The sequence below is a fragment of the Mugil cephalus genome, chromosome 8, assembly GCF_022458985.1.
Source record: "Mugil cephalus isolate CIBA_MC_2020 chromosome 8, CIBA_Mcephalus_1.1, whole genome shotgun sequence".
Lineage (NCBI taxonomy): Eukaryota > Metazoa > Chordata > Actinopteri > Mugiliformes > Mugilidae > Mugil > Mugil cephalus.
In genome coordinates, this window is record NC_061777.1 from 19448162 (window position 1) to 19463585 (window position 15424).

Consider the following 15424-nt stretch of genomic DNA (forward strand, 5'->3'; position numbering starts at 1 on the left):
TAGCCCTGCAATTTGGGGAGCCATTATGTCTTTAGATTGCTGAGCCTCTCCTTTGAGGATGTGGAAGTGTTCCTCCCATTTCCACTGTTTTATTTTAAAATGCTTATCGCTGCGCTTTGGCGTAGCTAATTGAAAAGATTTCAGCCCAAGAAAAACTGTGGTGTGAATAAAAAAAATAAAAAATATGACACACACGCATTGCTTATTACTGTCCACGCTTCCTACTTAATATATCATGAGTGGAGATATTATTTTTCAGTGCATTGATTTCAGCCTCCGGGTTCGAGCACAGCAGGCCCTGACACTTGGAGCTGTGTGAGTAATTCTCCGGTTTGGAAAATGAATGGATCCTGAAACAGCGAGGGGTAAATGTAATTAAAGCAGAATAATTGTCCATATATTTACACTTATATGCCACTTCGACTGAGGCGTTTGTTTAGGTAAGATTTGAATTTAACGAAGTCGTTAAATAATTGTATAAATTTGTTCATTTCTATATTTAGGAACAGCTCTCTGTGGCGTTTTCCTGTTTTTGCAACCGGCCTGCGTTGATTCATAAGGTCACTATATATTATTGTTTTTTTTTTATTTTATTTTTTTAAAAAGTCCAACTAGTAGATTTATTTGTTTTCTTAAAGCGCTCCCTCCAAACTTCTTGTCTGTTCTGTCGATAAAATCTTGATTTCAATGCATCCAAATCTGTGCGCAATTTTACGCATTTTTTCCTCCTTTTTACTTTGCCCCCTCTCCTTCATCTAAAGATTACGTTTTCTCGTTTTCTCTTGAAATAACATCCTTTGGTTTTATATTCAGAGACACTACACTGTAAAAACAAAAATCACAGCAATCACAGCGGGCGCCTGCAGGAGCAAAGTTGCTCCAAACACGCACTATAATGGTCTCTTACCTTTCCGATGGGTGCAACAGTTCTGGTTGCTTTAAACTAAATTGCTTAACTTTATGAATGGTTTCTGTGCTGTGCTACACACCTGCTGTAACAATGTGTTTTTTTCTTTGCCTATGGAAGGCGAGGGAGGGCTCGTCATGTAGAGGCTCATTAAAACACCCCAGGCTGAAAGTTGGCGGATTGATTTATTGAATGAATGTCTGATGTCCTCATTCACCCGAGTGACCGGACCGATAACTGAATGCAGGAGGGCGGCAGGTTAGGGGCTAACACCGGCTTCATATGTTTTGTTTACAAAAAAAAAAAAAAAAAATGTATTGATTATATTGTATTGATAGCGCTCGGCTCATAATGCTGCTTAGTGGCAAGATAATCCAATATAGTGTGAGGCAAAGGTAATTGACCCCACGCTGATGGAAGTGCTGGAAATAGGAGGGAACCGGTGGCTAAACCGATGACTTCACGAGAGGGCAGGTATGGACGCACTTAAACAGAGGAAGACTCCTCTGGCGAAAAATTAAACGAGCTCAATGTTCACACGGGATATATGTGCACTGTAAACATTTCGGTGAACAACACGTGAAATGTCCAATCTGTGGGTTTCAGATGAGCGCAGCTATTCTCAGAGTGAACAGCAGAGGGCAACGCCAACAATCTACTCTCTGTTTTTCCAAACTGGGCTACAGGTCATCGCCCTGATGCTTCACAAAGGATATAAGAAACAACACAGTGGCCGGCCTTTGGACTGAAGGTGAACGATGAATATAGAGATTTTACATCATACGGTACAATAACTTTCGTGTTATATATTGACATATATATATACGTTTTTGTTGGCTTCCTCCAGTTAATTGAAACATGAGATGCACATTTGTCTATGCTGTGTATCCGTTATTATTATTATTATTATTATTATTATTATTATTATTATTATTATTATTATTATTATGCTATCAAATATTTGGTTCCGGGTCAGCCATCATTAAGCAGTGTTATTCAAGTGCTGCAGAGATGCCTTCACTGTCTTATTTTTTTAATTGGAATTTTGAAATAAACCAGCATTAAGGCTATGTCCTCAGCAATTCTTACGACATGGCAACATATAGTTGCCATGTCGTATTATCATTATTTTTTACCTATTCGGGGCCTGAAACTAGTACGGCTAGAAATTGATAACAATCAGGCTGTCGTGCAGCGAAAAGCATAGCACGGTGATTTCAGGCAGGGATCGGTACGATATCCATCCGCACCAAACGTCTCGGCCTCGTCTCGACAAAGACACTGGCACATAATTCAAGTTTTCTATAACGTAATAAGACGTGGAACTTCCCCTAGCCTATATGCATTTATTTATTTATTTAATTTTTAATGATGCCTTATTGGGACGTTTTGGGATATTTCAATTTCAGGAGCTTAAGGGTTGTCTCTCCTCAAACTTAAGGATGAACTGATCAATTATTTAAGAGCAGGTAATACGAGGAGATTTATAGCCACTGTGTTCCTTCAAAATAAATGTATTGTTATTATTGTTTATGTTTATGATTGTTATTATTAATAATAATATTTATTACTGGCGGTAATCCATGGCTAGCAGAGGGCACCTCAGTGCTGGACAGACAGCTGTTATCGCCACTGATCGCCAGGTGCATCAGCTGAAAGGAACAATGCACAACGGTATCAAGAGCAGTATTTATTTTTCCCTCCCCAACACTCATAGAAATATGTGGTTTATAGGCGCATTTGTTTTTGTTTTTAATGCCACGCTTTAATATTTGTACGTGAATTTCTGCTTAATTTTACTCTTTTTTTGTGGCAGAAATCGCGTGGCTTATTACGCTTGAAATGATAGCATTGTGTTTGTCTTATTCCTCTTATATCATCTTCAGTCGCACCGTCTTCTTTACCGTCGCCTCTCCATGCGCTTCGTTATTGGACTGTGTAAAGCGCACTGTACTCTGCTCCAATAGCATCCCAATGGCAGTGAATGGGGGAATGAAAAAAGTGTAGCCATGCATTCAGGAGTGGGAGGATCCACTCGCTTCAATCTCGATCTCAGACTTTTGCAGCGACAGGAGCACAACCAACCAACCGTCTCTGTTACTTCCAAAGAGTTACCGCCGGGACGTCTACAAACGCGCTCTTCTATCTTTGGATTTGTTGACAACTTTTACTTCTGTTTCCTCTTCCTTGGCGAGGCCGAAGACATATTCCCCCCCATCTTTCTTCCCGTCGGCTTGGGGACGAGAAGATAAAGCCTCCCTCGCTCCTCTAATCATAACAGGTGACTGTTCAGAGAGTTTTCCACGTTTGTTGTTTGCTTTCTGTTTCTCCGCGCGTCTCTGGCACATCAGGGATGTCTGTAGCTTTGACTGACTTTACCTTTTAACTGTTGCGAACATCACGGTCGCCACCTAGATAAGTTTTATTTTTCCTTTCCCCCCCTCCACCCCTTCCTCCGAGCTGCAGGCTGTGTGTCACACGGAGCTCGGACGGCTTCAACAGGTTTCCAGCCTCGTCCCCCTGGCCCTCCTACCTCCAGACAGCTTTGTGTGCCCGGGATTTTTCTTATCCACTCTGATCGTATTCTTATGGATATTGCAACAGGTCTGGTGTCACTGGAGCGCCTCTCCGCGGGAGAACAGCTCGAGACTTGCATCATGCTGGACGGCATAAAAATTGAAGATCATCCCCTGCGATCGGGACAAGCCACGCTCGGAGTCATGCTCGGTAAGTCATCTATTTTATTTATTTATTTATCTATTTATTTATTTATTTATTTATCCCCGTGCCAACACACCTCTGCAAATCAGCCTGAACTCCGAGCACAGGTCAAACACTAAACTCCTGTGTGGACGTCGTTATTTTTTTTTAATTTTTTATTTTTTTGCATGCTGTTTAATTCCACACATGCAAATCCGAATAAAATGCCATATTGAGTAAAATGGATAAACCAACACATCCTGTTGTGTTAATTATAGTATTAATTGCATGCTGTTATCATGAATGAGACTGAGTACGAGTAATGTGCAGGCTTTATTAAATGGAATATAAAAGCAATAAAGATTATTTTTTTCCCCACATTAAGACATCAATATATTTCTTCTCTCATCCACTGTGTATCTGAGGCGATCTGACGTTGCAGCCCCTGATTCCGGCCTCGTCTGTTGTTATTATTATTATTATTATTATTTTTTTTTTGGGTGTGTGTGTTCTTCCTGACGGGCCCCATGTCTTCTGCCGCTTTGCAGGCTCTGAGTGTCACCACAGATCCGTGTGTGAGGGATGCCAGCGTCCCATCTCCGACCGCTTCTTGATGCGCGTCAACGATTCCTCATGGCACGAGGAGTGTTTGCAGTGCACCGTGTGTCAACAACCTCTCACCACCAGCTGTTACTTCAGAGAAAGGAAACTTTACTGCAAACACGACTACCAACAGTAAGCACAATTTCCGGGAGGGAGTTTCTACTCTCTTTCTGTTTGTGTGCGTGTCTGTCATTCTCACTCTTTTTTGCATGTCGTCAGATTGCTCTGGTGGACGTGCAGCGATTTAAAACAATACGTGTATGCAAATGGTGATGGCTGCGGTTGTTCTGAAGGCCTCGTCACACGGTCTAAAAACACCCCAGAAAAGTCATTCAGATATAGTGTCAAGAGCTATATGGTGCTGTTTTGGAAGTGGCATTTTATTTTTTTTGCACACCAATATCAGAATCAAGTAATATACATGGTTTTCATACAGGACGAGTGCTCACGCTAATATACATTAGCGGCGTTGTGGCCCGCGATATTTTAACTATTATCTCTGCACAGTGTCTGTATTTATAACAAATCAAAACAAAACAAAACAAAAAAAGAAGTGATCCCACTCAGGCCCGAGAATGCGCAGGCGGCTTGCAACTCTCGGGTTTTATTCCGTCTTATATTTTCTGGTTGAGTCGCGTGGCCCTTTCCCATCAGCGTCAACCGCTTCGGATCCACTCAAAATATTTAAAACGCACTTTCATTTCTTTTAACCGAGCCCAGATCGGATTTATTTTCCGACCAGCTCACTTGTATTCTGTAAATCACGTGCCTTAAATCTTAGATTTCTTTATTGTCGCGCTTCACATGTACATGTGTAGTTTTATTTAATTTTTATTTCTATATTTTATTATTTTACCTTTTGTCGTGTTTTTTTGTTTTGTTTTTTTAAATTTCAGCTTTACGGTATTTTTTTATTGGTTTGTCTAGTTATTTGCCTTAAAACAGGAGACGGTTATTGAACAACGATACGCTAATTTTTTCCACAGTAGCCTAACTGTAGATAATTATTAAAAGTTCAGCCGTTTGCGCACGCGCGGGACACGCACGCACACGGAAACTAAATTTGAATTTGACTAAAAAAAATAATAATAATAATAAAAAAAGTGTTAACTTGCAATTTTGAAAACATATTGTGGGCGAAAATAGAAAAAAAAATAGTAACAAGTTCATAAAAATTGTTAATTTCTTAATTTTGTAGCAACACAGTGAACGAAATACAGCATTATTAATATAACAATTACTAATAATTATTTTATTACATAGACCTAAATTGTAATAATGCAGGAATTGTCCTTTTGTTCTTATTTTATTCTAGCAAATTTAAATAGTTTTATATTATAATATAAAGAGAAGTTTTAAAAATTAAAATTAGATTGCAAATGTTAGATTTCTCCCATGAAAACATTGTAGCTGTGGCAGCCATTCACCCTGAATAAGGGTGAATTAGTAAATTGAATTATCACTTAAAACTAGCAGAGGTGGCAGATATATTGAAACAAATACTGGGGCTCGGTTACACGAGTGTTACAATACCGAGGGTCTGTGTTTGGCCTGTGAGGACCCCGGGGTTCCCTGTGTTTCTCATCGCATGAACGCTTTTCATGCTTGTCACTGAATTTTCAGCTTTTTGTGGCCGGCCTTTTTAACAATCCTACTTCGATTACCGGCACATTATGGCTCTCTGCTAGATACCTTGCAAGCAACAAAGAGTTACATCTATTGCCATGCGTTCCATTCATCCAGCTCGGTGACAGGAGCGTAGTCGGCTTATAACAATGGAAAATTCATAGCAGTAACTAGGGGATACCGGAGTCACGGCGTCACGGCTCAGAGGTGGCTGGAAGTTGAGACAGACCAGCAGAGAGAGGGATCTCTTTCTCATGCCTGTCGGAGCCCTGTCTGTTTGTAGCTCCTAAAAATTTGCCTTGTGTGTGAAAAGAGGCAGAAAGGATCCACATGTGTGACAGTCTTTCCTGACATTCTGTGTCTTCTCTGCTCTCGAGGAGCCGCATTTTGGAATATAACCGAGCATTTCTGCCTCTTTCTTTGCTTGCTGCTTTGATTGGTGTGAGCTTGTGTGGCAAGTCCCATCACTCCAGCCAAACACAACAAGCTGCTGGGCGCCGTCCTGCTCTCACACACGATTATTTATCACATCTTTTAATTCTTCTCCCACCTTTTTTTTTCTTTCATCTTTTTTTTTTTCCTTTTTCCATTTTTAACCTCCCAGGTCGCCTTAGCCAGTGGGTCTGTCTATCACGCCGACACGAGTATCCCTTTTTCTTTCTTTTTTTTCCGTTGTTTGTTCCATTTGCATTGATGGCATACTTAGAGATGTAATTGGCACCTTTTTGACTTTTATGACACTCATTTAAGATGCATTTGTCAGCCCACAAACTGCTCTGGGCTGTTCAGAGAGCTCCTAGCCTTACAGAGGTCTGCGTGCCTAATTACATAGAGCAACTGATTCATGTCCCGTAATCAGCTCTCGCTAGCCATAATAAATCAAGGAATTGGCAAGCCGTCTTTTCCCTCACCTTTGGAGCAGGTTTAAGTGCAGACGGGGGGGAAACAATTGTGGACCGTGTTATTAAAACTCCCACCAACACATTTCAACACATACAGTGTAATTATATATTAACAAGATTGGATTTTATTAGGATTTCCCCCCATATGTTTGCCTTTTTTGTTTTTTTCTTTTATTGTCATAAATCTGACCTGTTTTTATCCCTTATTTAAAATGATTTATTCGAACGAGGAAAGCGTTGAAATTTGCCGTTCAAAATATCTCAAATTTACAGATTTTATTCAGACGGAAAGACACTGTTGACTATATTTTAGGAGGAGGAGGAACGATAAATAGTGGCAAAAGTGAAGGCAGAGCTGTCAGTTGGATGGGAGCCGAGGCCGTAGAGGAGGAACAAGCTCGAACGAGACGGGCGGCACGAAAAAGGCAGAGTGGAATTACACCATTCCAAGAGAGTTTGTTGTGCTCTGGTGTTTGGAGGTCAATTATACATCATTAGAAAGAGGGAGACCTTTTCCCCAGAGGGACCTTTCCTCTAACCGAGCAGATGCTTTGAAAGGAGCCATGTAATAAGGCCTATCACTTGACCAAAGTGTTGGACAACACCCCTGTAATGGACTGCCTTGTTAGAAACTGCCATGGGCTCCATCTACACAACATAACATTAACTAACTATATTATACACCGCGCTGCCTACTTTTGGGTCCTGCTGATGCACAAAAACCTTGCATTCCGCTGCGGATTTATTTTGTTTTTTTGCCTCCGCACTCTTTAAAGTTTTACTGTGCAGCAAAAAAAAATGTTATTTTAGAATGTTTCATTTGTAACCCATCCAAAAAAATCTCCTCGCTCACGTGCCGTAAGCAAAAATGAAATTCAGGTCACGGTGGTGTGAGTGGTAGAAAAAAAACACGGCGGCGATGAAGCCGTAAAAAGCAGAGCTCCCAGAACCTGTCTCTGCCTCCTTCGTGCACGCTGGACGATCCCCCGGTGTGCTGAGAGGTGCTTTTTTAGAACTGTTTGGAGTGCCCTCCTGTGAAATTGTTGTTTTTTAATTAGCTGTGCTTGGGACGCTGCAGCAGTGTGTGCCGGGGAGATGCTGACGGCTGGGTTTCTGTGTTAGCTCGCCCGGCGTGTGTGTGTGTGTGTGTGTGTTTGTGTGTGTGTGTGCATGTGTTTTGCTCACCCGAGGACACTCCCCGCGGCCTGGCACTTTGCGAACACTCATACGTACACCCAAAAGGAAAAAAAAAAAAAAAAAAAAAAAAAAGCAGAGAGAAATAAAACACTAGGATGTAGTTTGTGTTGTTGTCAACCCAGCTGGGTAGTTTTGCAGTTAATTAAAGAGTGTCGTCAATCCAGATAAAGCGTTTCAGAGGCGGGTCCTTTGTGGAAAATCTGTTTTTTTGGCCCGCGCCAATTTCATTTTATTATTTTATTATTTTCCCTTAAAAAGGATAAAAACGCGCCTTTAGCCACCGCTCTTGGGTAAATAAAAGAGGACCTCTACAGAGAGACAAATCTAATGTTAGAAACACAAAGCTGGATAATATTGCTTCAGCTTGCTGGGATTTTTAGTGCTCGGCATGGAGCTAGCTGGAGCTGGCCCCGTTCCTCTGTAAGGAAGTATTGGGTTTTATGTCAACATGGCCCGGCCTGTCCCAGCAGCATACTAGGACGCATCATCTGTCATCTCATGGTTTGCTAACTGTGCCCCCCTCAAATGTACCCCACCCACCCGACGCATTAAGACCCATTAAAAGACCTGTTGGAGTGTGCGTTTATTGGTAGCTGAGGCTGACTCCCATAAAAAAAAAAAATTTTTTTTTTTGGACATATTTTTCTGTGAGAGCTCAAAAGTGTGGACGTTATTTTATGAAATCAGGTGATTTCGTTAAGGCTTGCGTTTACGCTGCGTGTTTTAAATGTGTGGGTGCGGAGTGTGTGGCAAGAGGTGCTGGGTGTGTGTGTGTGTGTGTGTGTGTGTGCGCGTAGCAGCAGCAGTTGGAACACAAAGCACTTTGCAGGACGCTATGGGAAGCCACAGAGGCTCAGCCACGGTAATGCCCATCACCACTTTAGAGGCCAGACTGGTGGCGAGGGATGTGGAAAGAGGTCTCTGTGGCTTTGTGTGGGGGAGCTGTTGTGCATGGGAGGAGAAGGATCTGCAGAGGGATCTGCCTGGTGTGCTCACATTACACTGGATGATAGCGGAGGGGTGCAGAGGAACTCAAGCGTGCAATTTGTTGGTAGCCACAATTTAACCTCATCTCCTAAAGCCGGCTGTTAGGCAGCCAGTGGGACATGTCAGTCAATCGGGAATGCTAATCAGTGACGGTGGAGAGAGAGAGAGAGAGAGAGAGAGAGAGAAAGCCCTCGGCCTCGGCGTTGCAGTGATTTTCATTACTGGCTCCGAGTCCTCGGGCCTTCAGGTTTATTTTCACAGCATGACAACTCTTCATAACAAAACGCAACGCAGCCACAAACCATTAAATGCAATTTACAAATTAGATTTTTTGGCTAAATCTGTGAAATACTGTAATGGGCTTCTTAAAGTCGCCAGCCGAGAAATACACGCACTCAGCAAATGTTTTCAATTTTGATTTGCCAGATTACACGTTTACGGTCGGGACAGTGACATTTTTTGCCGCGGCGGAATTATTCACCTCTAATATCATTTGCTGTGGATCGGTGGAAGTGTGACTAATTTATTCCCACACATTTGTACCACTTCCAATTAAGTTTGGGCCCTCTGTTTGTCTGCTCCTGCGGTTCCGGCGGCCCACGCGTGTTTCTCGAGGCGGCCCCCGGTCGAACGTGCATGAGAAATTGAGACGTGGTCTCTGCCGCTGGCTCGCAGCATTGCTGCTGGCCCCAACTGTGTATATGTGATCCCACTCTGGAATGTTTTTCCAACACGTAGGCTTTTCGCAGATACACTAGAGAGGACTGGCATCATAGTGGCAAGTGCTGCATTCAGACTGTTGTGTGCCCAAGGCTTACTCTCACACTCACGTCACACATTCTAGCTCTACGTGGGAATGGGCAGAGCAGTGTGTTTGCCTACATACACCCCAGGTTTTTGTGAGGGTGTGTTCGCATGTGTACGCACACTTGCTTCCTCCCTCTGCCCCCTTTTCTTTCTTTGTCTCTCATCTAAGCTCTCTCCGTTTCCTCAAACTCGCTGTCCGCGTTGCGGGAAAAACTGCGTCCCGGCACCTCCTCTCGGCCGTCCCGAGTCAAACTCGGCCGCCCCCGAGGCACGGTCGTGTAGATTTTCAGGCCAGATGCGTCAAACAAAAAAAAAAAGCAAAAAAAAAAAAAGCATCTAAACACGTTTCTTTATCTTTTTCATTCAACCCCTTTAATCTTCATCAAATGAGATTAGCCCCCAAATACCGGTATTCCTGCCCGAAGTGACTGACAGAGATTTGCACTTTTATCATTAAGTGTGACACTAAGCTGGTTGGAGCTTTGTCTTGAATGGAGGGTCTGACGGAAACGGGGGCTCCTAATCCTTTTATTTGTGTCAGGCCCAGAAAGAGGGAAGAATGGGGCCGGGGTGGGATGGGGCTGCAGAATGCCATGGCCCTTAGTCCCCTCCAGACCCGGGCCTCCACAGCCAAGTGAGCATGAGACTCATCTTATGTGGTCTATGCACTCGAGCAGACACACACACAGGCGGGCAGGCAGGCAGGCAGGCGCGCACACACACACACGGTCAGTGCATCTACTGGACAGTGTGTTTAAATTTTTGCACCACCGCTCAATCCCAACACTGTCCCGCGCACAAATGCACACAGTGCGTTCACCAACTTATAGGAACAATCACAGATCAGCACGTGCGCCGTCGTTTTCGCAGGGTGTACCTGCTCGCAGTCACATGTGTCCGTCTGCACGGATTGCGGTAGCGGGAGGCTCAGTCTAGGATGGGATTAATAAAGTTTGCCGGTTCCCTGGTCGAGGTCCAACACGAGGCTTTTGTCTGCAGCCCACATCGGGTTGCGGGGCTTCAGCTCCTTTTGTGTGTGCACCCTCGCGGTAATCCATCTCCAGCGGGAGTCCCCTGGGGCACTTTATTTACTCATTCAACTGTTTGGAAGTCTGTTAGACTGCAGATCAGATGCAGTGAGACCAATGTGATTACTTTAACCAGCACTTGCAGATTCCTGCCCAGCGTCTCCTCTCACCCTGAGCCGGTGCGCTCTGCAGGTGGGAGGGAAGCAGCTCCACACCGGCTCATCCTCCTTCTCTGCCTGTCCTGTTTACCCGCCCCGGGTTTCGGGGGCCCGCGCAATATTCTCTGTTATGAACATTCTGCGTTAGGCGTTCAGCCTCCTGTGCCCACGCGAACCATAGAGCTGGTAATTCATTTTATCATCCTTGCGTATCAGCGCTTGCTATTTTTTTCCCTGTGCATCTCAAAAAAAAATGCAAGTTCCAAAACCAGTGGCTTACCGAAGTTTCGCCTTTGCCAGGCCTGTCTCTCGGCACATCATCGTGCAGCGCCATAGCAAGTGTGGTGTCACAGTGTAAAAACTAACATCTATGTTTTATTGCAAACAATGAAATGGATTTGGTTATCCATCCATCAACATAAACCCGGAGCTATGTATTTGGGGCTAACCTCCATGTTAAACCGCTGCAGGCTGTCAGGCTTTCTGAATTTACTCTCCATCTCTTCCCTTTGGCGTGGCTGGGGAGTCTGGTTGCGAGCAGCTGCCACGGCCGGCATCTCCAGCGAGAGCTCCCCCCAAAACTCGCTGTTTAGAACCAGCCGCTGATTGGTGATGGCTGTCTTGGCAAGAAAAATAACCCCGTGCGAAAACAGTGCAGATTGGATTTCTATGCGTCTGACTCACTCCCGTCCTCTCTGACCGGCCCCCCCACGGCAAGCCAGCATGATTTGTGCATGGGGTCCCGTGACCCATGGAAGCTTCAAAAAGCAGCGAGGGGAAATATTTGGATGATCCTGATGGGGGAGTGGAGACGTGGGAGGGAGGCGAAGATGACAGGGGCTAGGTAAGAGCGGGGCTTGAGCGGTGTAAGGCAAGGCAGATGTGGAGAATCTGCAGTGCAGACATGATGACAGGGGAGTGCGTGTGGAGAAGATGACTGCCTGTGCCGGACTCGCGGCCCCCCCACGCTCCGGCACCCAACGCGACCCCCGAGCGTCCCGTTCGGAGGCGGGCGCTGCGTCCTGCATGTGAAAAAGGTGTCGAACAGTAGAGGTAACTGTGCACTGCGGGTCGGAGAGAGTTGCAATAGAAGGAGTGTTTTATCATCTGTACCGTGCCACGATACTGATCGTCTGTACCCCACCCCCCTGCTGTACACCCCCGATCACTTCTCCTCTCCCTTTACCTTTCCTCTGCTGGCTGGATATTAATATTTCCCAGAAAGCTGCTACAATACGTCTTCTCGGGAAATTCCACGTCTCCCGAACACTGCAAAATGATCTGGTGTCTATGAAAGGAACGGATAAAGGGCTAAAACATAAAAAAAAAAAAAAAGAAAGAAAAAATCAAAGTGGTTTTTGTGCATGTGTGATTTTATAGTGCCGTCGGAATGGAGATTTCTATATGGTTGCCTTGATAAGAAAAATGTGTTGCTGCAGGCTAAGGCTCAGTTGTTTGCGCTATTCATCTGAAGTATTGTTTGATTCCACCTCTCGGGCTCATTGCACATTATTTATGCGCGGAGGTCGCCTCTGGGAGCAGCTCACTGGAAACCCTGTTGAATCGAAATAGCCGTAGGAAGGCCGAGGCTCGACGCAGTCCCAACCTCAGCAGTTAAAAAAGCAAAACCTGTGGTCTGAGGCAGCCCCGCTCAGTCTTTGGTCTTTTTCGCTTGTCGCTGCCTCCTCCTGAGAGTGGGTGTGTTGACCGACCCCCCTGGGTGTCATGTCTGCCTTAACACTGGCCCTGCAGGCCCGGCATCGCAGGGGTGCGCCGTCCCAGACCCATGGCGGCGTTGCGCTCTGAAACCGGAGCTCCGTCGTTGTGTTGTGATCCCAGCTGGAAAGACAGCTCTGGTTCTGAGCGGAGCCCTCTCGCAGCGTGCGGCCGGGGTCACCAGTGGCCTCTCAACCTTCAGCGTTCATCACTCCGCTGTGCTTCTCGCGCGGCACCGGCCAGGGCCGCGTTATTTATTGATTCGCTCCGTCTTCGCTCCGTCAAAGGTTCTGCCTCGCGACAAATATCGGAACTGAAGTTTTCATGAAGCCGTGCTATCAATTACATCTAGCCCGAGAAGTTAAACAACCCAAAATGTTTGGTCTGTCTGCGAAATTCTCAAGACGAATGCGTCACATGACCCAGAATGTCGGTAATATCTGTCAGTGAAACTACAATGAGGCCGTCATCTGTTATGTCCATGCTGGATGGTTTCACTCTCAGACTTTAATATGTAAAGTAACCAGAAAATCTGTTTCTAGGAAGAATGCCACTTGGAGTGTTTGCGGTATGAAACGTGTCTTCGTGTCTGTGTTTTTGCAGTTTCTTAGTACTGCCTGTTTATCTCGCGGTATCTGATAGGTTCCAGCTCTACTGCGCATTTAATCGTGTTTTGTTTTGTTTTTTTGTTTTTTTTGCATTCTTATGTGAAAGTGTTCGCGTCTGTGCAGCCGTATGCTTGTGTGTGTGTGTATATGTGTGTGTGTGTTTGTGTGTAGCATGCCCGTCTGCACTCGGCCTGTCACCCGGCCAAGCATTGGACATGCCGTGCCGTTGGCAGGCGACACAGTCTGTGGATTCTGCTTTTAGTCGTGACGCTTTGGAGGCGGAAAGCGGTGCGTGCCACCCAAACCACCAGCCACTCGCCCCCCTTCTCTATCATCAGCCCGAGCAGACCCCTCTCCCTGCTCTCCTTGCTCTCCTTTTCCTGGGCCCCAAAATCTGGGCTGTGGCTTGTGGATGAGTGCTACATCCTGGCTGTCAGCACAGGGGTTAGCTGGGGATTGGCCTGTGGTGGAAGTGCAGTATCAGGGCCTGTCTGTCAGCTCCTCGTTCCACTTCCTCCCACTCCTCGACGCAGGCTGCAGCCGGTGGCACAAACATACGTTGAGCTGTGACTGGGCCAGATCTCTGGCCTGAAAATGAAAGGATCGCCCTCAGAATAGGCATATTCATAGCGCTGCCAATGAAAAGGGGCCGTTTAAGTGCTCGGGTGTTGTGTTTTTAAACAGACCGCGAAAGCTTTGACAGATGGTTTACTATTTCACCCGGTATTTCATTTCAGGTACTTTTAACTGTTGCTCTCTGACTTCCGAGGAACGACCACTCACCCACAACTTGTATTTGAGTACAGTTCTTCTTCTTTTTTTTTTCTCGAAAAAACAGTGAGACTGATAGATGCTTATGAAGTGTCGTATGGGTTATTTTCTAAATCTTGTACATTTTCAGACAAGATTTTGTGCATGTATATTACCTGACGCACACGTCATGCATGCTCACACACACTCAGACACACATCTGCACCGCACATGGCTGCAGACGGGCCTACACATGTCAGAGGATTTGTGACTATAATCAGATTAATTGGTCCATCTCTCCTTGGAAACATCACATACACACATGAAGGCCTCTGGTAGCTTTCAGCTGGATGCTGCTTACAAAAACCAGAAGCCAGGCAGCAGGCGCAAGGTCGGAGGGGTCACGGCACGCTCTCTGGCATCAGCATCTCTTTATAGCTTACATGTTTGGAAAATTATTACAGCACTTACTGCCTTGTTCTGTTTGACAGAGAAGGACCTTCTATCGGGTTCCTCTCGAGAGTTCCAGCTTATTTAAGCTGCACTTTCTTTTAGTTAAATTTGACACAGGGAGACGTTTTTTTTTTTTCTTTTTTCCGCAACATAAACACGAAGGTTAGTGTTGCTTGGCAGAAGCCTCGACCTCTTCAAAGACGGTGGCAAAACACGCTTGGCCTTTGCGACGAATATTATAAGTACATTAACCATAATCCTTATTAACATTCTCCAAGCTGCATGCAGGTTCAGTGCCCCAGCGTGTTTTTCTTGTCGCCCACAAATATGTCTATGCGAGGGACCATCTACACACATGCTGCCGTTCATGATTTTATTATAGGTTTTAGCCTCGCCACAATTTATACATGGGAATAAGTAATGCTCACTGTCTCTCCTTCTCTTTTTCAGAATGTGCACTCTCCTATAAACTACATATACTTCTGTGTGCGTGTAATATAATAATCGTTATTATGTCTAGTGCACAGCTCAAGGTCATCATTACTGACAGACAACAGTGTTAAGAGCCTTGTCATCTAATGTGCCACAGACCAGTGACTACTTCTGCAGCTCGGTAGCCGTACACGGGAACGCTACGGTGTAACTTGGGTCAGTTGATAACGTAGAAACAGCAATTGCATGCTGAGTGGGCGGTAAAACCAGAATAATGTTCAGTGTTTAAAAAAAAAAAGCAAATGAATGGACAAATAAGAGGATCATCTGATTGTAATGTTTAAACAGCTGGAAGAGTAATGCTAAATGTAATGATGGCACGTCAGAATAGCTTAAAGGCATGCAGAAAATGTTTAAAAGTCATCTAAAGGTGATAGTCAAATGGTGGGAATAGCTTGTCGTAATGTAATACAACGTGAGACAGTCAGCAAAAATTGATCGACGGTTCAAATCATTGTCTAAAAGCGAGAAGTGAACGGTTGAAAATCAA

General features: G+C 44.8%; 1 protein-coding gene across 3 annotated transcripts in view; it reads left to right on the forward strand.

The window, feature by feature from the left end:
- Nucleotides 1-1558: 1558 nt before the first annotated feature.
- lmx1bb (LIM homeobox transcription factor 1, beta b) overlaps nucleotides 1559-15424 on the forward strand; it is a 44998-nt gene continuing 31132 nt past the window's right edge. Inside the window, exons 1-3 of one of the 3 annotated variants that reach the window (XM_047593136.1) lie at nucleotides 1559-1658; nucleotides 3512-3634; nucleotides 4156-4342. In XM_047593136.1, the coding sequence (XP_047449092.1) occupies nucleotides 3565-3634; nucleotides 4156-4342 (257 nt within the window). In that variant the 5' untranslated portion in view covers nucleotides 1559-1658; nucleotides 3512-3564. Of the gene's footprint in view, nucleotides 1659-2929; nucleotides 3189-3495; nucleotides 3635-4155; nucleotides 4343-15424 lie in introns of those variants that run through there. The other 2 variants (XM_047593135.1, XM_047593133.1) reach the window with 2 other exon arrangements.